This window comes from Xyrauchen texanus, chromosome 35, assembly GCF_025860055.1.
Source record: "Xyrauchen texanus isolate HMW12.3.18 chromosome 35, RBS_HiC_50CHRs, whole genome shotgun sequence".
Taxonomy (NCBI): domain Eukaryota; kingdom Metazoa; phylum Chordata; class Actinopteri; order Cypriniformes; family Catostomidae; genus Xyrauchen; species Xyrauchen texanus.
The window spans coordinates 36,255,376-36,280,893 of NC_068310.1; the positions used below are offsets into that span (position 1 = coordinate 36,255,376).

Below are 25,518 nucleotides of genomic sequence, written 5' to 3' on the forward strand. Positions count from 1 at the left end.
TTGATTACTTTTCAGGAAAGCCCAGTTTTAAAACATTGCCATGTGTTTGTTATAGATTCTGATCCGAAACCGAGCGACAGATCTGGACGCACGCATGCATGACGGAACGACCCCTCTGATCCTGGCCACCAGATTGGCTGTTGAGGGAATGGTGGATGAGCTCATTAACTGCCATGCAGATCCAAATGCGATAGATGATTCTGGTATGAACACACACATAACACACTGTCAAAGTTGGCTTTTCTTTAAAGAGACTATTTATGGACTATTTTCGAAGACGCATGGATGTCCCTCTCTAATTCGCTCTTTTTGTCTCTGTAGGTAAATCAGCTCTTCACTGGGCAGCCGCAGTTAATAATGTAGATGCTGCTGTCTTTCTTCTGAAAAATGGTGCGAATAAAGACCTACAAAATAACAAGGTGAGCGAGAGAGTGAGTGAGTGTGTATAAGGAGAGTGTTTACGATTCTATTGAATGTCACTCATTCAGTGTTAGTTTTCAGTTTTTTTTTAATCAATAATTTTAGTTTTTTGGTGAAAAAAAATTATAAGTCAGTTTTACTCTTGGCTTAAATGGCATATCATTTTAGTCAACAAAAATAACATTTTTGGTTAAAAAAATTATTAAACCGTTACAGACTGTAAGCGGGTTAAGGGAAAGGAGGAGGCGAGAACTGGCTTGGCAACATAAATAATAGTTTAATAATAAACTGAACCAAAAACACACAATCATAAACACACAGAGCAGCTGCCTGTAATTCTCTCTCTCTTAAACTGTCGTCACCGGCCGCCTTTATCCCACGTGCGCCCCATTAGGGCCGTTACATAGACGCGCTCCCTTTCATATTCTAAACAGTGGACGCAAGCAGACGCACACGTCATGGGCGATGCGTGAAATGCAATACACCGCTCCCGCAACAGGGGGTAGTAGAGTCTGGTGATATTAGTAGAGTCGGGTCACGTCATATTCAGATCAAAATGGCAACTGAAGAGGAGTGCATATTGCTGATTTTACATAGGCGACATCAAAGGTACCGCAGAGATAGGCGGGGTACTTTTGGGTAGCCGAAACTTAGCTGCCCCGCACCACTTCTGCACGCCATCTTCCACTTTTTGTGCGCCCTAGTAAACTTGTCACGGGCACTTTTCCAGTCCGTTTCCACCTTATGTACGGTCTTTCCCATCGCGGTTGCAACCTTTCCAACGCTATTTTATGTCATATAAATGCGGATGTATGCGTATAAGCTCGCATAATTTTTCCTCTTCCCCGCCATTGTATTCAAATCTTCTTCTGTAAACATAATATACTTGAATTAATGTACAATACTTGCAATGTCGCCCCCACCGACAACGCATAGTATTGCGTGCATCGGTGCGTCGCATATCAAAAACTAGGACGACACATTTGGCTACGCATCGACGCATAATGGCGGCCGAAGCGTAGCGGCGCGTATCCTTTCAGACGCGTACGCGTACCGATGCGTTGACTATGTAACGGCCCTTAGGCTGATTGGGGACCGGGTGCGTGTCGTTCCAGCCCGGCACCGCCCTCCTCCGCTCTACACTGACCAAACTTTAATCAAATATTCAGATATTTTGAAAAATGTCAAATGAACTCCCATTTATTTAAACTGTGTAACACTTTAAGATTTCATTCTTTGACATTAGTTAATGCATTATGTATCATGAACTAACAATGAACATTAACAAATATGAATAAATGCAGTAAAATATGTAATGTTAATTAATACAATTTTTCATGTTAGTTCATAGTGCATTATAATGTTAACTAAAACAACTTTAGATTATAAAAATGTATCAGTGTATGCTGAAATTAACATTAACTAAGGTTAATAAATGCTTAAGTATTGTTCATTGTTAGTTCATGTTAACTAATATTGTTAACAAATGGAATCTTATTGTGAAGTGTTACATGTATCAAACATATAAATATACATATTTTAATAGTTAAATATAATTAAAGATTGATTTGTTTAATTTTATTATTATTATAAGTTAGTATAATTCATAATAATCTAAATCAAATATAATTAATATTTAAGCAATATCACACGAGTAAGAGTGCGATATGGCCCTATATCAGCACTGCTGTGATTCGGCTGCAGGTCGAGTGCTGTAGGTGATTACAGCAGTGCTGATGTAGGGCCATATTGCACTATTGCGAGTGTGATATTGCTTATATACAACAGTTCAATGAACAAGTACATTTAAGAAAAATAGGAAAACCCGTGTATGGTCATAAAAACATATTTGTGCATGGAACTACTTTATTACACGACCGATCAGAATCTGCCGTTGCTGGTTCAAAACAAATAATGCGTCCAAGATTTTGAAGTGAATTTTTTAAATTACTAACAGAAATGGTATCACGGCTTGTGCTGTTTATAACAAGTTATTGGATAAACAGGGATAGATGAGTGAGTGCAATCACCTGTTGCCACACCCAATCAGCTATGCTGTCAGCTTTAAAAGTGGAAAATAGACGTCCAAGCGGGGGTATTTTTCCCTATTTCGCAGTAGCCAGTACGCAAGAGTCATTCACTATAGAAACAGCAATGTCCTCCGCCATTTAAACAGTATGTATCCAATCTGGAAACTCCGATAAAAGGTAAGCACTTGAGTTCTGTAATAAATCAGTCTGTTTTGTCTCTCAGCTGTGATGAGCCTTAATACTGAAGTTGTCCGTTTAATGTCGTTTAAAGCTATTTCCTAGTTTTGGTAATGTATTAGTAATACGAGCAATCACAGAGCGCTGTTCTATGTAAACAATGACTAACGGATTCACTTTACGTCACCAACTGGCTCATATTACACACAAAAATGATCTTTTGCCACCACCTGCTGGCTAACATATGTCATTACAAAATAAAGCCAGTAACTCCTAACAGATGCACTTTAGTTTAGAACAGCACGAACACAAGCGGAGTGATACACACACAGTGAAGCGTCTGAGTGCTGATGATGTCACACCATCAGTGCTCATGGAATGTCTCTCGTCCAATCAGATTCGAGGACCGGAGCTAACTGTGGTATATAATATTATATACAATATAACATCCTGTAATTAACAATTAAAATAATATAAACATATGATTTATGTTATTTATAAATAATAACAATTATTAATGAACCAATTTTATATACTTAATTAATGTAAGTGGTATAATTAAAGGTTAGTACATTTAATATGTAAGATTAAACCATAAATAAACATAGTAGTGCAGTAGTTTTTTTACTTGATTATCGCCATATGGGGTCTTTTTGTCTCGTTTTCATTATCATTTACAAAATAAAAATAAAAAAATCATCAGCCAACATTTTCATCAGGAATTTTGTTGACAAATTACTTTTAAAATTCAACATGAAACTTTTATAAGTCAACATGAAATCAAATCGAACCGTGTTTATTTCCTTGATACACATTCCTGGTGTTGATGTTTGTCTTCATAACTTTCTTCGCCACTAAAAAGACTTTTCGTCGTTCGTTAATGTTAACCAATAACAAATAGATTTTTAGGCATAGTTTAAGGCTACTGTTTTGTGTAATGCAACCTTTCTAAACTCTTACCAATAATTAATGCCTGTTAGCCTCCATAATAGGTTTTGAATATTCTGTTTCACTAGGAAATGCGTCATATTACGGAAGTCAAATGAGTTAAAGATCTTTGTCTATATGTCTATATATGAGTCCAAATATCAACTGTATCTGTGCTTTTGCAGGAGGAGACGCCTCTATTCCTGGCCGCTCGCGAGGGTAGTTACGAAACCGCAAAAGTCCTGCTCGATCACCTGGCCAACCGTGACATTGCCGATCACCTGGATCAACTCCCACGAGATATCGCACAGGAACGCATGCACCACGACATCGTCCGTCTATTAGAAGAATACAACCTGGTCCGCAGTCCACCGCTGCCCCTATCACCACCACTCTGCTCCCCGAACACCTACCTGGGAATCAAACCCAGTCCGGGCGGTGCCAACAACAACAACACCACGGCCAAGAAGGCACGGAAACAGGGAGGTAAATATGTAGGAGGGAAGGATGGAGGTAAAGAGATGAGAATTAAAAAGAAGAAGGGTGGAGAGGGCAAGAATGGAGGCATCATGGAAGTGGGCGTTCTCTCGCCAGTCGGTTCACTGGAGTCTCCTCACGGTTACTTATCTGATGTGTCCTCGCCACCCATGATGACGTCACCGTTTCAACAGTCCCCGCCCATCACTTTGAATCAACTTCAAGGATTGGCTGACTCCCACATGGGCAGAGCTCATCAGAGTATGGGCAAGCCGTTTGACCCCGTACCACCTCGCTTATCTCATCTCCCAGTGGCTAACAATGGGGGTGGGGCTCAAACGGGGGCTTGTGATTGGCTGCAGAGGGTACAACAACAGCAGGCAGGTTTCCAGGCTCTTATACCCACAATGCACCCTGGCGCCACCATGCCGCAGGTCATGGGCTATCCGACGATGCAAAGCAGCCATCTCGGCATGCCATCTCGCATGATGCCTAAACATGCCCACCAGAATATTGTGACCTTGCAACACCAAAACTCTAGCTCTGCCCTCTCGCACCACTTCCTGGGAGACCTGAGTGGGCTGGATCTCCAGTCTGGCTCAGGACACGCCCCCATCCAGACCATGCTGCCGCAAGAGACACAACGCATGGCTCTGCCCATTTCTAGCACGCAATTCCTAACTCCGCCTTCTCAGCACAGTTATACCAACCCCATGGAAAATATGCCCCACAACCAACCGCAAGTTCCTGACCACCCTTTCCTCACGCCCTCCCCTGGCTCTCCTGACCAATGGTCTAGCTCGTCTCCACATTCCAACTTGTCTGATTGGTCAGAGGGGATCTCAAGCCCACCCACCAGTATGCAGATGAACCATATCCCCGAGGCCTTTAAGTAGGTGGGGCTTCAGCCTCAAGAAACTAGTTGCAAAAGGACTGAATTTACAGAATAGACTCTTTAAATAATTTTATATATTGCTTAGAACTGTTTTTATGAATTTTGTATGTGAAGAACCATTTTAATACATTTTTGTATTTATTTATGTGCTTTTTTGACTACAGATATGAGCTATTTTTAATTTATACCATTTATTTCTATTCTTGTTTTGATTATTAACTGCTCTGAAATTATTATGATGCTGCCAGGATTTTTTATTTAATTTTTTTAATGAATTTTGGTGTTACTGATTTGAATAAAAATGTCAGTATTTGATTTTTATATGGTCCTTTTTACCAATATTGAAGTAGAAAGAGAGTCTTAATATTGTCATGAGCTCATATAGACACTTGCACACATACATTCACACACCCTCCACAAATGTGTTTATGTACATGAAAGAGAGGTCATTTATGGCTGAGTTATGCTTTTTTCTTATTATTGTCTGTACACTGTTCACTGAACACAAGTCATCATTAGGTTTGTGATGAAACTGTTCTGAATGTTTATCCCATGGTACCTTGCTTCAGGTGTTTTGGGGAACTTTTTTGCATGTAGCATAGTGATCAGTTATTTATTGCCTGCTATAGACATGTAGTACATATTCTAGACCTGTATTTGAGAGTGCTTGCAGCATGAGAGAGAGAGAGAGATGTGTAAAATAATGCAGATGTTTGTAAAAGTGTGTTTGTGTGTCACAATGTGGTGACATCATCATGTTCCAGACTTTTGTTTTATAAATGCAGATCAGATGTTGTAATGTTACTGATGACATAAAAAGACCTATATGATTATAGTTTGTGGGAAAAACAAGTATTTTTGTTCAATGATTTTGTAAACACAATAAAGGACACCTTTTGGATAAAATGTGTATAAAGTATCAATTGATTTGCCTTTAATATATAATAATAATAATAATAATAATATATTTATGGAATAGTGATATATTGAGTAAAAATAGCCAACATTTTACATACAACTCTTTCGCAGTTCTGAGTAAAAAAAACATTTGCGGCTAGACTAAAATCATTTAGGGCTTGAGCCTTTAAAATATAATTGTTTGAGCTCTGAATGTTTTGCCCTGGCGACACCCCGGCTAAATTTAATAAGACTATAAAACACTATTTTATATAACATAGGTGTAAAATAGGGATAAACTGCAACAACTGACTGAATATTTTAGTTAAGAAAAGAAGGCAAAGTCCCTTAGGTTGTGAAAGGGCACAAGTGAATCAGTGAATCATTTACGTGAATCAGTGAATCATTTACATGAACCGTCCGAACCACTGATTTTTTTTTTTTTTTTTTTTTTTATTGAATTTTAAGAATTACAATTTCAGTCAGGGGTACAATGAATAAACTAAATAAACAAACATAAAAAGACAAACAAAGCAGTGACAAACTTAAGTTAAACAAAAATGTGAAAATGCTTACATATAGATACGCACTTTGCAGCTTTCTTATTTTTCAAACCCAGTATTGTTTTTAGGTATTGTTGAATTTCTGCTCTCAAAATTAAAAACAAAGACTTGTTTCCTCCACATTTACATTTATGAATACTAAATTTAGCTAACAGAAGAAGCAGATTAATTAAGTAGTATTCCTTATGACAAGATTGGTCATAAAGGAAAAAACCAAATAACACATTTTTAAAGCAGAGTTGAAAGCTGGGCATGATATGAGCCTTAATAAAGGAGCAGAAATCTGACCAAAAACAAACTGAATGAGGACAACTCCAAAATAAATGATAAGATGTTTCATCATGTAAATCACAAAATGTACAAGATGTATCAATATCACAATTAAATCTGTTCACAAGATAATGATTACATGGGTAATATTTATGAATTAGTTTAAGGAAATTTCTTTGATTTTGTTTGTGACTAAATATTTATGAGGAAGTTTCCAGATTTTATTCCATATCAGATTATCAGCACAACCATTCCAAAATGATATAACAGCAGGTCTGGAGACAATATCCCTTTGAAACAAAGCCCGTACACAACGATTCTTATTTTTAATATAGGAAGGAGAAAAACAGATACGGCCAACTTCAGTATTAGCAGGATCCAATGAGTATGGAGATAGCAAAGGGCAGGTATTTTTAAGAAGCATTTTTAGACCAGAGGGAACAGCATCCATAACCACAGCAAAATCTTTAGGAGTAACTGGAATATTATATTTAGAAAGAAATTCAGAATAGGTCAACATAAGACCTTCATGGTTATACAGTTGGCTAACAAAAACTATATCATTACAAAACCAGTTCATAAGAAATAAAGATTTAGATTTATACAAAATGTACTTATTATTCCAGATAAAACACCTGTTTGGGGAGAAATTGTGTTTATAGATTAAATTCCAGGAAAGAAGCATCTGTTTGTGAAAATTAGATAGTTTTAAAGGAAGTTTAGCAATTCTGTAGTCACAAAGCAAAAGGAATGGAAGACCACCAACTTGTGAAAAGATAAAGTGAGGTATAATATTCCAGATAGAAGTTGGTTTTTTAATAAATTGCTTAATCCAGTTAACTTTGAAGGTGTGATTAAGAGTGGTAAAATCTAAGAAGTTCAGGCCTCCATTTTCAATTGAATTCATAACCACAGATTTCTTCATATAATGGGTTTTATTTTTCCATAAGAAGTTAAATAGTATTTTATCAATCATTTTACAAGTATTATCATTAACTGCTAAGGAGAGCGCTGCATATGTAAGTCTCGAGATGCCCTCTGCCTTTGTGATCAGTACTCTCCCCCTCAAGGATAGGTCTCTCAGTAACCACTGATTAAATTTTTTCTTTGTTTTGTCAATGACTGGTGAAAAGTTAAGCTTACAACGTTCCTCTTCATTCTTTACAATCTTAATACCTAAATATGTGATTTCGTTTTTAGCTCATGACGTCACAACAGTGAAGCTACTGCGCCGCCATCTTGGTATTCCCTAACGGTCTGTATTCCTATGTGTCTCAATGGGAAATCGTCTGTTTTGGTGAGTAATTTTTACCTATCCAGTCACATAAAATTTTTTTTTAATGTTTGCATACAATGCAGTCTTCCTAAATATGTAATTCATTATTTATTTTGACTTTCATTTTTCCCCCCTGCTTATTCTAAATGCGAGCGTGTTATGTTACTCTTTATTGCAGCAGCATTACGTTCAGCGGCGCAGGTGTTACCTCAATAGAAACAAGTTTAAGAAACTGAGGTAAGATATCAGTAGACATTTTCAAACAGATTTTTAGCAGGCTTTAAAGTTTTTATTCTGAATACATAATTATGTTTTGTAGCTTTTGTTCACGTTGAACGTGCCTTTGATTATTTTCTTAGGATAAATGAATATTAGCTATGCAGCTAACGTTAACTTAGGAAAATAACCACAATGAATAACAGTATAACTCTCCAAGTTAGCTTTTTTGGTCAAGTTGAATATCTAATTGCAGATCAACACCGGTTACATATGATGAATATAATGTGGGCTTGCATTAATTCTCTGTGTGTGATTTGTACTTTTTGCAGTGCAGGCCTGAATACGGTCCAGCTCACGGGCATCATTTATGAAGTGATCAATTGGAATAGACGAGGAGCAGGGCTGGACTGGTAATCTGGCCTACCGGACATTTTTCCGGTGGACCGACGCACTTTGATCAGGATGGACTGGCCATCGGGAGAACCGAGCTGGCCGCTGTGTCGTCTGCGATAAGCTAAAACTAGCCGCCGCGTTAGCGAACACTCTCCCCCCAACAAATTTTGGGCCAGTTATGTCAAATCCCGTTCCGATTTCTCTTCCCAGTCCAGCCTTGACAGGGAGCACATGGATATTGTTGAAGTTAAACAAGGTTAGTTTGCCGTTTGGATTTCAATAAACATCGCACTGAATGCTAGATAAAACTGGAATTGGTTTGCAACAGGAGGAAGAGCTGTATGAGGAGTCAGCCTGGCTTCACTGAAGAGCTGTTATAACAGAGTAAAAAATATTATACTATCTGTTTTTATTTGCATGAAGATACTTTTGCAACATGCAGTATAAGTCTCATAAAATTACTGTTTCAGATAGTTTAACATGTATAACATTTAATATTAATAGAAAAGTTGACCCAAATATGTAAATTCTGTCATCATATACTCAACCTCATGTCCTTCCAAATCCATGTGACTTTCTTTTGCAGAACCCCCAAAAATGTATTTTGTATTCCATATAAGGAAAGTAAATGGTGAACAAAATAGCTTGTTTTGGTCACCAATGGCTTTCATTATATGGACAAAAACATTTTTTATAATGTCATCTTTTGTGTTCCACGGAAAAAGTCATACAGGTTTGGAAGGACATGAGGTTGAGTAAATAGCTGTGCGTAAGGTCTTAAGTTGGGGTATAAAGTTCAAGACTTCGTAACTACTAGTTAGTTTGCAACTAAGTCGGTGCTTAATTTGGTTGCTCCACCTGTTTTTAAAGTCTTAACTAGTATTCGTAAACTCTCCTTAAAGTGATGTGTAGTCGCATACTATGACGTTTACCTGCATTGATCCAATAAGCAGCGTTCATATTTGTACACAGAAGTATTAAAAAGCGGTGAACTTCAATTTGATTTTGTTACGGTTGATGTACAAACCTTGTTTGCTTACGTAACCGTCACTGCGGACGTCACAAGAGCAGCTCTCTTGAGAAACATATTTTGATAATTAAGATATTATTTTATTTAACATTTTATACTTTTATATTTGACTGTCATTCATATGATTTTAAAGCCTGAAAAGGAAATCATACCCTTATTTTATTATATGACTCAAGCTTGTATAAATGAATTACCGGTAGTTAGTTTGTATGGTAATTATTCCTCATATTTATGAAACACCTAAAACAGGCAATTATTGTCATAATCACAATTATTTGATTGATGCCAAACATGCAAAACATGAGCTTATTGATGTCATAAAATATCAGTCTTCTTTTTTATTCCATCAGTTACACCTGCTCTGAGTCTTCTGTTTATACTTAGGGTTACGTCGTACTGAAGTTTAATGGTGCAATGCTCAAATATTTAGTAGTGCGTAAATTGTGACTTCGTGCCCATTTACACCACAACTAGGCTAAGTTTAAACTTTTGTATGGCTGGTGCAACCAGCTCCTGATCTTTATATCAAACTTTTCTTTTTTCTTCTATTTTGCAGTACAAGCTTGCCCAGAGGTATTCTTAAGCCGTTTGGAGTATGATGCAGCACATGTTTCCTTGGCAATGAAGTGGAGGCTGATGTTTGTGCAGCTTTCTGCAATGCACTGAGTATGAAGATGTGATTGTTGTATGGTTCTAGGTTGAACATGTTTGCCTCAAGTTCCTTGAATGCAGAACCACCATGTAGATCCAGAACCTTTGTGGGGACAGAGATGGGCCTTGTGAGTGTGTGCTGTTGAAGAAATCTCTCAGCTGTCTTGCAGACTTTCAGGACGCTGTCTGACGGTCTTATAAATCCACCTCAGGACTTCATGTCGATCAGTGTGTTCATCTTGGGAAGAGCTCTCGACACTGAGTGCTGATAAACAGGTAGTGCACAGAAAGTGCTATCCGGTGGAGAACTGTCGCCACTAGCTCTGATGGCATGTCTTGCTACCATTCTTTTGAAAGCTGAATAATGTGGGATTGTAGTTAAATCCATTGGCAGATTTGTTCCCACATATCTGCACATTTTTATTGTATTGTTCATTTTAAGTAAATTTTTGTGTGTACTTGGAAGCTTTTGTTATTGAACAAATAAATATGTGTGATTTCCTTGTGTGCATATATCAATAAACTTATTTCTAATTATGATTTAAAAGATCAGGGGATTGTTGAAATAATTAAATTCTCACAAGCTGGTATGTACATATTCCAGAAATGAATGCAAATGGATAATTCCATTAAGTAAAGGTAAATTAATATGTGAGTGTGTGTGTATACACACACACACATACACACACACATACTGTATATGAACTTGTGTGTATACTACGTTTTTATATTTGATTCTTCTGGATTTATGCTGAAGAAATACTGTCTAGTTACAATATCAACACAAAGCTAGTCGTTTTTATTAACAACTTTAAAATGTGTTGATGCGCATGCCCCCAAATTAGTTCACATTTACTATATAATCTAGTCAAAAATGGTAAATAATGTTGGCAAATTATGCAGTTGTATAATTTGTCAACATTATGAAGAATGAGCATCAACAGATTTAAACTATGAAGGCAGAGAAACATTGCATCCTGTAACAATCTGCAGATGGATAACTTTGCTTTAAAAAGGGGTATTAATATACTTTGGTGTTGTATTTTTACTGTTGATTATTAAAGATTATGATCGTTATGCCCACTCTACATGGGGATAACGACTAATGTGTGCTTAATATGTACATAGTCATAAATTACAACCTGTGGGCACTTTAGCCACATCCTTAAGTGAGTGTTGTTTCGCGGTTAAACGCTGCACATGACGCGATGCCCTCTGTCGGTAGGGAATAGTAAGATGGCCGCCAGAGCACTTCCGGTAGCTTCACCTACTGCTGGCAGTTTAGAACTCTATGAGCAATCCAGTTATATATATAGATCAGTGGTCCGAACGAACCAATTCACAAAAATGTATTGGAGTTCTAATTTAAGTGATATAAGTTAGTAGCATCACTGCTTTTAGTAGCTCCCCAACACTGATTTAGACAGACTGCTGTAGACAGATGGTGGATGGACAGATAAATGACAGACAGATAGATGATGGATGGATGGACAGACTGACAGACAGCTAGATAATGGATGGATGGATGGACGGACAGGCAGATAGATAGCGAATGGATGGATGGATAGACATACTGACAGACAGAGAGATGATGGATGGATGGATGGATAGTTAGACTGACAGACAGATGGATGATGGATGGATAGATAGACAGGTAGATAAATGGACAGATAGACAACATACAGAGAGATAATGGATGGATGAATGAATGGACAGACAGATAGTGGATGGATAGACAGACTAAGAGACAGATAATGGATGAATGTATGGACAGACAGACAGACAGAGAGATCATGGATGACCAACTAAATAACTAAATTCTCTCTCAAACTTATTTTAAGAAAAGCCATGCACAATGTATGTGTCCTATATGTAGGAATGTAAGATTCCTAAATATGCAGCTACAGAAAAAGCATTTTCGTGTAATATTATGCAATCTCTAGTATTTCTTTTATAAAAAGGCTGTAATGGATTTTAGACTCACATGAAGTGTTGTGTGACTATTAAAAAAGCTCTTGACCCAACACATCTCCGGATACCTGAGTGAAAATGCTTTTCCCAGGTTGAAGTGGAACCTGTGAGATTCACTGAATTAATCCCTCACACTCCTCCGTTGGCAATTTAAAGCCTGAAACGCAGTGCAGGAACAGAATAAAGCTCAGTTGACAGCCTGTAGACCAACATTATGAATGATGAGTTTTAAAATAAGAATTATGAAAGACCATATTACAGTCAAACTGGTCTCATGTCAAACCAACTCAGACTTCATGATAATCCCAAACCTTATATTGCATTTGTGCACACTCTCCCTCAATATGTGTGTGCCATACACAACACTAAAATGCATCAGTCACCCAGCATGAATCGATGGTTCCCAGTATTCTCAGCAGGGGTTCAGTTAAGTATACACAAGGGATTGGGTGAGTTGGATGAGTTGATGGTGTCCTGATTTGCCCTCTGTGATTGAACAATGCACACAACTGCTGTCTGCAGCAGGGGCGCTGTAGAGATATAGAGAACCCTCTGATATCTTTTCCCAAAATCTTGGATGAGCGTGTGCTGTTTAGATAATGCACTGTGATCTTAGTTATTTGTAAAATTAACATTATGCAGCAACTTGTGTTTCTTTTTTTTTAAGTGTAGAAACTTTTGCATCAAAATTGACTTAATTGGGTATTTCAAATTGGGAGAAAAGGGGATATAAAAATCTCTTTAAAAAAAAAAAAGACAAACAAACAAAAGGGCAAGAAGTAAGACAACATCAAATGGGATGACACTAACTAATAATGCATTAAAATAATATATAAATGATATTTTTTCACAAAATCACAAATAAATAAATTGAAAGAGGGTCTTTTTTCCATTTACAAGAGTGGATGTGATATTTTCATAGTTAACACTGCAACAAAAAAAAATATTTAATTGTTTGTTTTCACCAGAAAACAAGACAAAATACCAAACAAAAAAACAACTGAAATATCTAGTAATTTATTTAGTAATGTGTTACCTTGTTTTAAGCATTAAAGGGATAGCTCAGTCAAAAAAGAAAATTCTCTCATCATTTACTCACCCTCATGCCATCCCAGATGTGTATGACTTTCTTTCTTCTGCAGAAGATAAACAAAGATACAATGAATGGTGGCCAGAACATTGAAGCTCCAAAAAGCACAAAAATGCAGCATAAAAGTGCAATACTCCAGTGCTTTAATCCATGCCTTCAGAAGTGATATGATAGGTGTGGGTGAGAAACAGATCAATATTTAAGTCAAATTTTTTAGTAGATGGCGATATACATGAAAAATGAGAATCACCAAAAGCACAAGAAGAAGAATTTGAAAGTGAATGTGGAGATTTATAGTTTAATTATAGTTAAATTTGTATCTGATTCTCACACAGATATCACCTATCACTTCTAAAGACTACTGGAGTATTATGGATTACTGTTATGCTGCCTTTATGTGCCTTTTGGAGCTTCAAAGTTCTAGTCACCATTCACGTGCATTCTATGGACCTACAGAGCTATAATATGCTTCTAAAAATCTTAATTTGTGTTCTGCAGAAGAAGGAAAGTCATTCACATCTGGTATGCCATGATAGCGAGTAAACTATGATAGCATTTTCAGTTTTGGAGATAACTATTCCTTTAATCTCACATATTTTGCTAGATTTTTTGTAAACAAGACTCGATATCATACACAAGAACATTAAACTTGATATTTTTTACTGAAAAAGAAGACAAAAAATACTGAGTAAGAAAATATGTTTTGCAGGAAAGTACCAGATATGAAAATAAATGTATATGTTGTAAAACACTGAAAGGAATGATTGACATCATTGGTTTTGGTACCATTTGCCTGAATCATCTCGCGACGCTCCGGTACTCGCGCACGCATGCGCACTAGCCCTTCATGAGCGCGCAATATATAGCCATAACACCGGGAGAATCCACCGACGGCGTCTCCCCATGACAACGGCAGCCAGACAATCTAAAAGCGTCCGGGTGGCGGGAGAGCCACGTGCAAATATGCATTTTTGAACTGTTACATTTTGTAAACACATTTCATCAGTTTACGTCATAATTCCTGTATATATGAGCGTCGCGTGCAGTTGTCATGTAGCGGAGGCCGCGCTGGATTGGATTGCGTTGCTGGGCGGGGAGGGGTGACTGATCAGACGGCTGAGAGATCTCTAATCAAAAGCATCGGCGATATTCGGACAGTTTCAAAGCTGGATTGTGGATTTCCCGCGGGGTTCAAGGTAATTTGAACTCAGATTATCTCTAGGTCGGGATGATGTTCTGTTTTTGGCCGCTGACAGGTGCACATATATTAGATCTCTGTGATAGTAAAGCAGTCCCATTCATTCATCATATCTCGTTTGCTGACCATCATTTGTTGTGCATTCATAAGGGATTGATTGCACATGGAAAAACGCCTTATGATTACATTATTTTAAAGCTTACACTCATCACTTTTCAATAGTCATTTATCGATTATGTCTCGTCCCATTCCAGTAACTGAAACATTGCATTTGTACATTTGTGCATGTGATATACCATTGTATTTGCATGGTTTTTAAATCAGTGATGGTACTTCGATATATACTATGATACTCAATAATTATCATATTCAATACCGTTGTATTTACATGTTACCCCAAGGTACTTCAAAGAATACCATGGTACTACCATGATACATGTCCAAAAAGTCATCTTAGTGCCATGCTTATTTTTAGAATGCTTGCAAGGTGTTAGCTGTCTTTACACATTAAAAACATAATTAGCTTTAAAAATGAAAACCCCTATTCTCTTCTGTGGAAACCAAAAAGGAGATGTTTAGAAGAATGTCCAGGCTGCACTATTCCATATAATGAAAGTAGATGTCACTACAGCTGTCAAGCTCCAAAAAGGACAACAAATACCATTAAGTAGTGGTCTATACGACTTGTGTACTGTATTCCAAGTCTTCTATAACCATACGACAGATTTGTGTGAGGAACACACTGAAATTGAAGTCGTGTAGACTGAGCGTTACAATAACAAAATTTTGGGGGCCTGGGTAGCTCAGCAAGAAAAGACGCTGACTACTGCGCCTGGATTTGAAAGTTCAAATCTAGGGTATGCTGAGTGACTCCAGCCAGGTTTCCTAAGCAACCAATTAGTCCGGTTGCTAGGGAGGGTAGAGTCACATGAGGTAACCTCCTCGTGGTCGCTATAATGTGGTTCGCTCTTGGTGGGGCGGTGCGGGGATGCCGTGGAGAATAGGGTGAAGCGTCCACATGCAGTAGGTCTCCACGGTAACGCGCTCAACAAGCCACTTGATAAGATGCGCGGATTGACGGTCTCAGACGCGGAGGCAACTGAGATTCGTCCTCCACCACCCGGATTGAAGGGGCCACCATGGGGACCTTGAGCGCATTGGGAATTGGGCATTTCAAAGTGTTTATAGCAAGTCAGTCCACTGTCGGCCATCTTTGCAATGCTCTCGCGAGGGTATTTCCTGTCATGCTAGTGCAGCACCTATCTACTTGAATGGGGAGACACCGAAATCTCAAAAACGGTTGTTCAAGATTACGATCAAAGAACATATTTAAAATCAGAAGTAAAATCTGACAACACTGGTATCATAAATTGTGCATCTTTTACCTTTAAGGCGGGACTTCCTTTTTAAATCCGTTGACCGTTGGGCACTAGATTGTCTTGGTTGGGCGTTCCAATTTCTCCCATTAATTTAAATCGAAGTGGCACATCTCTGCTAAATGGTCTCTGCTATTACTCACACACTGCTGTGTTATGATATCAAAACACTTTTACTCTGATGCATCATTTGAAAAATGACACATTTTAACGCTTGTATTACAGACCCACCTACATATACACACTTATTCAACACAATTAGCTTGCACGCTAGCTCACCTCATAGAGCTAGCGCATATAGCGGAACATTTGGTTGCGAATGTGAATGATTTCCTTGCATTGTAGTGGAGGGTTGCACATAGAGGAAAAGATTGATATTGGGGTTTATGGTGTGATATCGAGATCATTCATATTAAGATAAAACTGTATTTTTACCCACCCCTAATTTTAAGCGAAAAGTGCAGCCTGGATATTCTACAATGTTTTCAATGACTCTAGTGTTGGGCACTGACAATATTGTGTATGTTTAGGATGGATGGAGGAGCATTGGCAGATGGGGACGGTGGCCAGAGAAGAGTGGATTCGGTTGAGGGGGGCCTTGAAATTGTTCCTCTGGAAATGTACGACTCAGCTCGGGCCAAGATAGAAGCCAACCTCCGCTGGCTGTTTGCCAAAGCTTACGGTGAAGGTACGTGCATTTCTCACCCTCACTTCTGTACGGTGGTACAGTGATGGTATCAGATACTAATACCATCTGGTTCTTTGATATATAGGCTACCATGATACTGAAATTAAGGAAGAATTGTATTTTTGTTTTACATGAATTTCAGGCCCATCATAGTCTTCCATCTGAAACCATAGTGCATGCCCAAAAAACATTGTAGTACTATGGTACTTTTTGGTACCGATTTGTGCTGGGCGCAACACACTCGTTACATCTGTCGATGTGATGCCCCCCGGGATGACGGCCATGAGACATGGTCAATGGCAAAAATGGAATTGTCCCAAAATGACCCAATAGACACAGAGTGTAATGGCTATGGCTCTAGTCTGTTTTGGGGAGGTGTGTGTGTGTGTGTGTGTGTGTGTGTGTGTGTGTGTGTGTGTGTGTGTGTGTGTGTGTGTGTGTGTGTGTGTGTGTGGACCATCTTGGGTCTTATCAGAGTACAAAAATACCAGCCTCATTGTGACATCACTAATCCTGCAGACTGAAATAGCTGTTAGTGATTATTACAGAGCACCTGTGTGTGAATGTGTTAGTTCATGTGCAGTGGCTGTAGGTAACATAGAATAAGGAAGCAATGATACATTAATAGTTTTGTTTAAATTGACTAAGCATTTTGATCTCTATGTGACACTCCAAATTGCTAAGGTACCCTCAAGACATGATGTCGAAGCCCCCTTCCAATTTTCATTCAAACTGGACAAAGTGTTTTAAATATGCATTACCTTTTCATATAATTCAAAATGGTGGCGGGGTTATATGGCTGATGTTGGAAAAATTGATATTGTTGAAATCCTCATGACCCAAGGAATCCAAAGACACCAAACTCATATTTTTAGGACAAACGTTTCAAGTTATAGTTACAGGCAAAAATATAAAATTTTGACATTTCTTGACCCATAGGTACTGTCACCAAACTTTGCATGTTACCTCTGATCATGGTCCTAAATAAAGCATAACAAATTTGGTTTAGAAAGTACAAAGAATTGCCGAGATTCAGCCTCAAATCCATTTTAATTGTAACTTTGCATTGGCATAATTTCTGAATGCTAACACAAATTAAAAGGATTTCTGGTCAGTTCTGTGCGGCTTAGTCTGGAGATTATTTTGAGCCATCGTTTGGACAAATCGGACAAATTTGAAGGACGTGAAAAGTTTAAACAGTAAATGTCATAATCCAAGATGACATCAAGAGGAGAGTCATCAGACAAAAAAATAATTGTGTCTGTTGGACAAACGGTTCAAAAGATACACGCCAAAGAAAAGTGAATATTTGAACTGGTGGTGGCGCTAGAGAGTATGACCTAGAGACCCCAAATTTGGTATAGGGGCTATTCATGCCCACCTCTATCAGTGTGCCAAATTGAATAATTTTCTTATGTACGGTTCATAGGACTGCTATAGACTCCCAGTCAGAATAATAATAATAATAATAATAATACTAACGGATACAATAAGGGCTAGTCCCTTCAGGACATGGCCCATAATAAACAACAGTAATCTCCATTAAAGCTAAAGGTGCATCAATGAAGTCTGATACAATAGCCGATTATTAAATATTATGAGCAACAGCTGATATTTGGGCCATGGATATGCTAAAGTATTTAACCTTGAAAAACAATTATAACACAGAATCTCAAATATTGGTTTTGAAGTAATTCCATAATGCATCAAAACATTGTAATGTATGGGACAAAGGCTGTTAACTGTTTAGCTTTTTGTTTGGCACATTTTTAATTTGAAAAACAAAACAAAAAAACAACTTTATATTGACTGTTTCCAATATCAGCCTAAACAGATGCTGATAATCGATGCTGTCTCTTTAAGAAGCCTGTCATTTTACATTCATTATATATGGTGTACTATCATACTGCTGTATTTTTTGCAGTATGTAAATTGTATGTACCAGGGTGACGAATGAAAATGAAGTAGCCTAATTTCAGCCGCAATATTTCTTTAATTTTTTTTATTATAATAGTAAGCAATTACAATGCTTACTAGGTCCTCATGGTGGTGCGGTTACTCACCTCAGTCCTGTTGGCAGAGGACAAGTCTCTGTTGCCTCCGCGTCTGAGACGTTCGATCCGCACATCTTATCATGTGGCATTTACATTTACATTTATGCATTTGGCAGATGCTTTTATCCAAAGCGACTTACAGTGCACTTAATACAGGGACAATCCCCCCCGGAGCAACCTGGATTAAGTGTCTTGCTCAAGGACACCATGGTGGTGGCTGTGGGGATCGAACCAGTGACCTTCTGATTACCAGTTATGTGCTTTAGTCCACTACGCCACCACCACTCCATACGCCCAATGCATGACACCACAGAGACTCACAGCATGTGGAGGCACATGCTGCTCCCTGCGAACCATGCACAACTTAAATCGCGCCCCATTGAGAGCGAGAACCACTTAATCTCGACCATGAGGAGGTTACCCAACGTGACTCTACCCTTCCTAGCAACTGGGCCAATTTGGTTGCTTAGGAGACCTCACTGGAGTCACTCAGCACACCCTGGATTTGAACTCACAACTCCAAGCTGTTTATTGATGCATACTGTGAACTATGTATTTATATATTTTTTATAGATTATACAGTAGTATATATTGCATAGTATGCATTAAGCTGTACACTAGTATTCCAGTCCAAACATAGACATTGTTTGTTTTTAGCATAATGACCTTTTACTATAAAAACATATTTTACATTCATATATTGGAAGTATATGCTACATTTCAATAAAAATAATTCTGTATCTAAAGGTACAGTTGTGGCACATGCTGGTAGTATTTCAGAATAATGCAGAGATGACTCAAATCTGATGTGATATTCAGTGTTTATATGGAGTTTTCCTTGTGTGCTCTTTGTCCAGTGTGGAAGGTGTGGTCTGTTGTCATCACAAGGAAACCGTGTGTGTGTGTGTGTGTGTGTGTGTGTGTGTGTGTGCCTGACCCATTTCTGACTGTCAGTCTTTATTTATTAATGAGAAATGGTGCACACATTCAGTGACACACACACACACACACACAAACTTACAAGATTACCTGTCTTTAAACATTGACATGTGTTTGGAAACACTAGACTGATTGTTTTTACAAACAGGAATATAAAGAATCAGACACTAAAAGACAGAGATATCAGTCAGGCCGATTAATAAACCCATTTTTGATGATCAGAATTGGCTAATTAATATAAGTGGTCAGTTCTGAAATCTACCAATATTCTTGTCAATGCATAGTGCTCATTTTTCTGTTTCAAAAGGTTTATGTGAATTTTAGTTTAATGGTCATTAACAAATAAGGTTGTCCAAGGTGATTAAAAATAAGGCAGCTTTTGAAAATCTAGCTTAAAACATACAAGTGAATATAGATGTAATCTTTGTGTTTATGTTGCTTTTTGACCTGAGCAAAACATGCCTTGCCTATAGTAGAGGTGTATTCATTATAGTAGAGGTGTAGTAGAGGTGTAGGCCTATTCATTATAGTAGAGGTGTAGTAAAGGTGTATTCATTATAGTAGAGGTGTATTTGAGGTGTATTCATTATACTAGAGGTGTAGTAAAGGTGTATTCATTATAGTAGAGGTGTAGTAAAGGTGTATTCATCTTAGTAGAGGTGTAGTAAAGGTGTACTCATTATAGTAGAGGTGTAGTAGAGGTGTATTCATCATAGTAGAGGTGTAGTAAAGGTGTATTCATCATAGTAGAGGTGTAGTAAAGGTGTATTCATCTTAGTAGAGGTGTAGTAAAGGTGTATTCATTATAGTAGAGGTGTAGTAGAGGTGTATTCATCATAGTAGAGGTGTAGTAAAGGTGTATTCATCATAGTAGAGGTGTAGTAAAGGTGTATTCATCATAGTAGAGGTGTAGTAAAGGTGTATTCATCTTAGTAGAGGTGTAGTAAAGGTGTATTCATTATAGTAGAGGTGTAGTAGAGGTGTATTCATCATAGTAGAGGTGTAGTAGAGGTGTATTCATCATAGTAGAGGTGTAGTAAAGGTGTATTCATCATAGTAGAGGTGTAGTAAAGGTGTATTCATTATAGTAGAGGTCTAGTAGAGGTGTATTCATCATAGTAGAGGTGTAGTAAAGGTGTATTCATCTTAGTAGAGGTGTAGTAAAGGTGTATTCATTATAGTAGAGGTGTAGTAAAGGTGTATTCATTATAGTAGAGGTGTAGTAGAGGTGTATTCATCATAGTAGAGGTGTAGTAAAGGTGTATTCATCATAGTAGAGGTGTAGTAAAGGTTTATTCATTATAATAGAGGTGTATTCATTATAGTAGAGGTGTAGTAAAGGTGTATTCATTATAGTAGAGTTGTAGTAAAGGTGTAGGCCTATTCATTATAGTAGAGATGTAGTAAAGGTGTATTCATCATAGTAGAGGTGTAGTAAAGGTGTATTCATCATAGTAGAGGTGTAGTAAAGGTTTATTCATTATAATAGAGGTGTATTCATTATAGTAGAGGTGTAGTAAAGGTGTATTCATCATAGTAGAGGTGTAGTAAAGGTGTATTCATCATAGTAGAGGTGTAGTAAAGGTGTATTCATTATAGTAGAGGTGTAGTAAAGGTGTATTCATTATAGTAGAGATGTAGTAAAGGTGTATTCATTATTGTAGAGGTGTAGTAAAGGTGTATTCATCATAGTAGAGGTGTAGTAAAGGTGTATTCATCATAGTAGAGGTGTAGTAGAGGTGTATTCATCATAGTAGAGGTGTAGATGAGGTGTATTTATTATAGTAGAGGTGTAGTAAAGGTGTATTCATCGTAGTAGAGGTGTAGATGAGGTGTATTTATTATAGTAGAGGTGTAGTTGAGGTGTATTTATTATAGTAGAGTTGTAGTAAAGGTGTACTCATTATAGTAGAATTGTAGTAAAGGTGTATTCATTATAGTAGAGGTGTAGTAAAGGTTTATTCACTATAGTAGATGTGTAGTAAAGGTTTATTCATTATAGTAGAGGTGTAGTAAAGGTGTATTCATTATAGTAGAGGTGTAGTAAAGGTGTAGTCTTTATAGTAGAGGTGTATTTGAGGTGTATTCATTATAGTAGAGGTGTATTTGAGGTGTATTCATTATAGTAGAGGTGTAGTAAAGGTGTATTCATTATAGTAGAGGTCTAGTAGAGGTGTATTCATCATAGTAGAGGTGTAGTAAAGGTGTATTCATCTTAGTAGAGGTGTAGTAAAGGTGTATTCATTATAGTAGAGGTGTAGTAGAGGTGTATTCATCATAGTAGAGGTGTAGTAAAGGTGTATTCATCATAGTAGAGGTGTAGTAAAGGTGTATTCATTATAGTAGAGGTGTAGTAAAGGTTTATTCATTATAATGGAGGTGTATTCGTTATAGTAGAGGTGTAGTAAAGGTGTATTCATTATAGTAGAGTTGTAGTAAAGGTGTAGGCCTATTCATTATAGTAGAGATGTAGTAAAGGTGTATTCATCATAGTAGAGGTGTAGTAAAGGTGTATTCATCATAGTAGAGGTGTAGTAAAGGTTTATTCATTATAATAGAGGTGTATTCATTATAGTAGAGGTGTAGTAAAGGTGTATTCATTATAGTAGAGTTGTAGTAAAGGTGTATTCATCATAGTAGAGGTGTAGTAAAGGTGTATTCATCATAGTAGAGGTGTAGTAAAGGTGTATTCATTATAGTAGAGGTGTAGTAAAGGTGTATTCATTATAGTAGAGATGTAGTAAAGGTGTATTCATTATTGTAGAGGTGTAGTAAAGGTGTATTCATCATAGTAGAGGTGTAGTAAAGGTGTATTCATCATAGTAGAGGTGTAGTAGAGGTGTATTCATCATAGTAGAGGTGTAGATGAGGTGTATTTATTATAGTAGAGGTGTAGTAAAGGTGTATTCATCGTAGTAGAGGTGTAGATGAGGTGTATTTATTATAGTAGAGGTGTAGTTGAGGTGTATTTATTATAGTAGAGTTGTAGTAAAGGTGTATTCATTATAGTAGAATTGTAGTAAAGGTGTATTCATTATAGTAGAGGTGTAGTAAAGGTTTATTCACTATAGTAGATGTGTAGTAAAGGTTTATTCATTATAGTAGAGGTGTAGTAAAGGTGTATTCATTATAGTAGAGGTGTAGTAAAGGTGTAGTCTTTATAGTAGAGGTGTATTTGAGGTGTATTCATTATAGTAGAGGTGTATTTGAGGTGTATTCATTATAGTAGAGGTGTAGTAAAGGTGTCTTCATTATAGTAGAGGTGTAGTAAAGGTGTAGTCTTTATAGTAGAGGTGTATTCATCATAGTAGAGGTGTAGTAAAGGTGTATTCATTATAGTAGAGTTGTAGTCTTTATAGTAGAGGTGTATTTGAGGTGTATTCATTATAGTAAAGGTGTATTCATTATAGTAGAGGTGTATTCATCATAGTAGAGGTGTAGTAAAGGTGTATTCATTATAGTAGAGGTGTAGTCTTTATAGTAGAGGTGTATTTGAGGTGTATTCATTATAGTAGAGGTGTAGTAAAGGTGTATTCATTATAGTAGAGGTGTATTCATTATAGTAGAGTTGTAGTGGAGGTGTATTCATTATAGTAGAGGTGTATTTGAGGTGTATTCATTATAGTAGAGGTGTAGTAAAGGTGTATTCATTATAGTAGAGGTGTAGTAAAGGTGTAGTCTTTATAATAGAGGTGTATTTGAGGTGTATTCATTATAGTAGAGGTGTAGTAAAGGTGTATTCATTATAGTAGAGGTGTATTCATCATAGTAGAGGTGTAGTAAAGGTGTATTCATTATAGTAGAGGTGTAGTAAAGGTGTATTCATTATAGTAGAGGTGTAGTAGAGGTGTATTCATCATAGTAGAGGTGTAGTAAAGGTGTATTCATCATAGTAGAGGTGTAGTAAAGGTTTATTCATTATAATAGAGGTGTATTCATTATAGTAGAGGTGTAGTAAAGGTGTATTCATTATAGTAGAGTTGTAGTAAAGGTGTAGGCCTATTCATTATAGTAGAGATGTAGTAAAGGTGTATTCATCATAGTAGAGGTGTAGTAAAGGTGTATTCATCATAGTAGAGGTGTAGTAAAGGTTTATTCATTATAATAGAGGTGTATTCATTATAGTAGAGGTGTAGTAAAGGTGTATTCATTATAGTAGAGGTGTAGTAGAGGTGTATTCATCATAGTAGAGGTGTAGTAAAGGTGTATTCATCATAGTAGAGGTGTAGTAAAGGTGTATTCATCATAGTAGAGGTGTAGTAAAGGTGTATTCATCTTAGTAGAGGTGTAGTAAAGGTGTATTCATTATAGTAGAGGTGTAGTAGAGGTGTATTCATCATAGTAGAGGTGTAGTAAAGGTGTATTCATCATAGTAGAGGTGTAGTAAAGGTGTATTCATTATAGTAGAGGTCTAGTAGAGGTGTATTCATCATAGTAGAGGTGTAGTAAAGGTGTATTCATCTTAGTAGAGGTGTAGTAAAGGTGTATTAATTATAGTAGAGGTGTAGTAGAGGTGTATTCATCATAGTAGAGGTGTAGTAAAGGTGTATTCATCATAGTAGAGGTGTAGTAAAGGTGTATTCATTATAGTAGAGGTGTAGTAAAGGTTTATTCATTATAATGGAGGTGTATTCATTATAGTAGAGGTGTAGTAAAGGTGTATTCATTATAGTAGAGGTGTAGTAGAGGTGTATTCATCATAGTAGAGGTGTAGTAAAGGTGTATTCATCATAGTAGAGGTGTAGTAAAGGTTTATTCATTATAATAGAGGTGTATTCATTATAGTAGAGGTGTAGTAAAGGTGTATTCATTATAGTAGAGTTGTAGTAAAGGTGTAGGCCTATTCATTATAGTAGAGATGTAGTAAAGGTGTATTCATCATAGTAGAGGTGTAGTAAAGGTGTATTCATCATAGTAGAGGTGTAGTAAAGGTTTATTCATTATAATAGAGGTGTATTCATTATAGTAGAGGTGTAGTAAAGGTGTATTCATTATAGTAGAGTTGTAGTAAAGGTGTATTCATCATAGTAGAGGTGTAGTAAAGGTGTATTCATCATAGTAGAGGTGTAGTAAAGGTGTATTCATTATAGTAGAGGTGTAGTAAAGGTGTATTCATTATAGTAGAGGTGTAGTAAAGGTGTATTCATTATTGTAGAGGTGTAGTAAAGGTGTATTCATCATAGTAGAGGTGTAGTAAAGGTGTATTCATCATAGTAGAGGTGTAGTAGAGGTGTATTCATCATAGTAGAGGTGTAGATGAGGTGTATTTATTATAGTAGAGGTGTAGTAAAGGTGTATTCATCAGTAGTAGAGGTGTAGATGAGGTGTATTTATTATAGTAGAGGTGTAGTTGAGGTGTATTTATTATAGTAGAGTTGTTGTAAAGGTGTATTCATTATAGTAGAATTGTAGTAAAGATGTATTCATTATAGTAGAGGTGTAGTAAAGGTTTATTCACTATAGTAGATGTGTAGTAAAGGTTTATTCATTATAGTAGAGGTGTAGTAAAGGTGTATTCACTATAGTAGATGTGTAGTAAAGGTTTATTCATTATAGTAGAGGTGTATTTGAGGTGTATTCATTATAGTAGAGGTGTATTTGAGGTGTATTCATTATAGTAGAGGTGTAGTAAAGGTGTATTCATTATAGTAGAGGTGTAGTAAAGGTGTAGTCTTTATAGTAGAGGTGTATTCATCATAGTAGAGGTGTAGTAAAGGTGTATTCATTATAGTAGAGGTGTAGTCTTTATATTAGAGGTGTATTTGAGGTGTATTCATTATAGTAGAGGTGTAGTAAAGGTGTATTCATTATAGTAGAGGTGTATTCATCATAGTAGAGGTGTAGTAAAGGTGTATTCATTATAGTAGAGGTGTAGTCTTTATAGTAGAGGTGTATTTGAGGTGTATTCATTATAGTAGAGGTGTAGTAAAGGTGTATTCATTATAGTAGAGGTGTATTCATCATAGTAGAGGTGTAG

The 25,518-nt window shown here is 36.9% G+C and overlaps 2 protein-coding genes and 1 long non-coding RNA gene across 3 annotated transcripts in view; all 3 read left to right on the forward strand.

Annotated features, from left to right (window-relative positions):
* The window catches only part of LOC127628770 (neurogenic locus notch homolog protein 1-like), a 41,645-nt gene extending 35,832 nt beyond the window's left edge, over positions 1-5,813 (forward strand). The window contains exons 31-33 of the mRNA XM_052105640.1: positions 56-203; positions 322-419; positions 3,740-5,813. Of these exons, the coding sequence (XP_051961600.1) occupies positions 56-203; positions 322-419; positions 3,740-4,927 (1,434 nt within the window). The 3' untranslated portion in view covers positions 4,928-5,813. The remainder of the gene's footprint in view (positions 1-55; positions 204-321; positions 420-3,739) is intronic.
* Positions 5,814-7,896: 2,083 nt separating this feature from the next.
* On the forward strand, positions 7,897-8,795 carry LOC127629275 (uncharacterized). Its single transcript, XR_007968754.1, has 3 exons — positions 7,897-7,953; positions 8,111-8,169; positions 8,481-8,795. It is a non-coding gene; the product is annotated as an uncharacterized LOC127629275 (long non-coding RNA).
* A 5,364-nt stretch (positions 8,796-14,159) lies between these two features.
* The window catches only part of LOC127629308 (calmodulin-regulated spectrin-associated protein 1-B-like), a 39,993-nt gene continuing 28,634 nt past the window's right edge, over positions 14,160-25,518 (forward strand). The window contains 2 exon segments of the mRNA XM_052106468.1: positions 14,160-14,482; positions 16,391-16,548. Coding sequence (XP_051962428.1) covers positions 16,392-16,548 — 157 coding nt within the window. The 5' untranslated portion in view covers positions 14,160-14,482; position 16,391.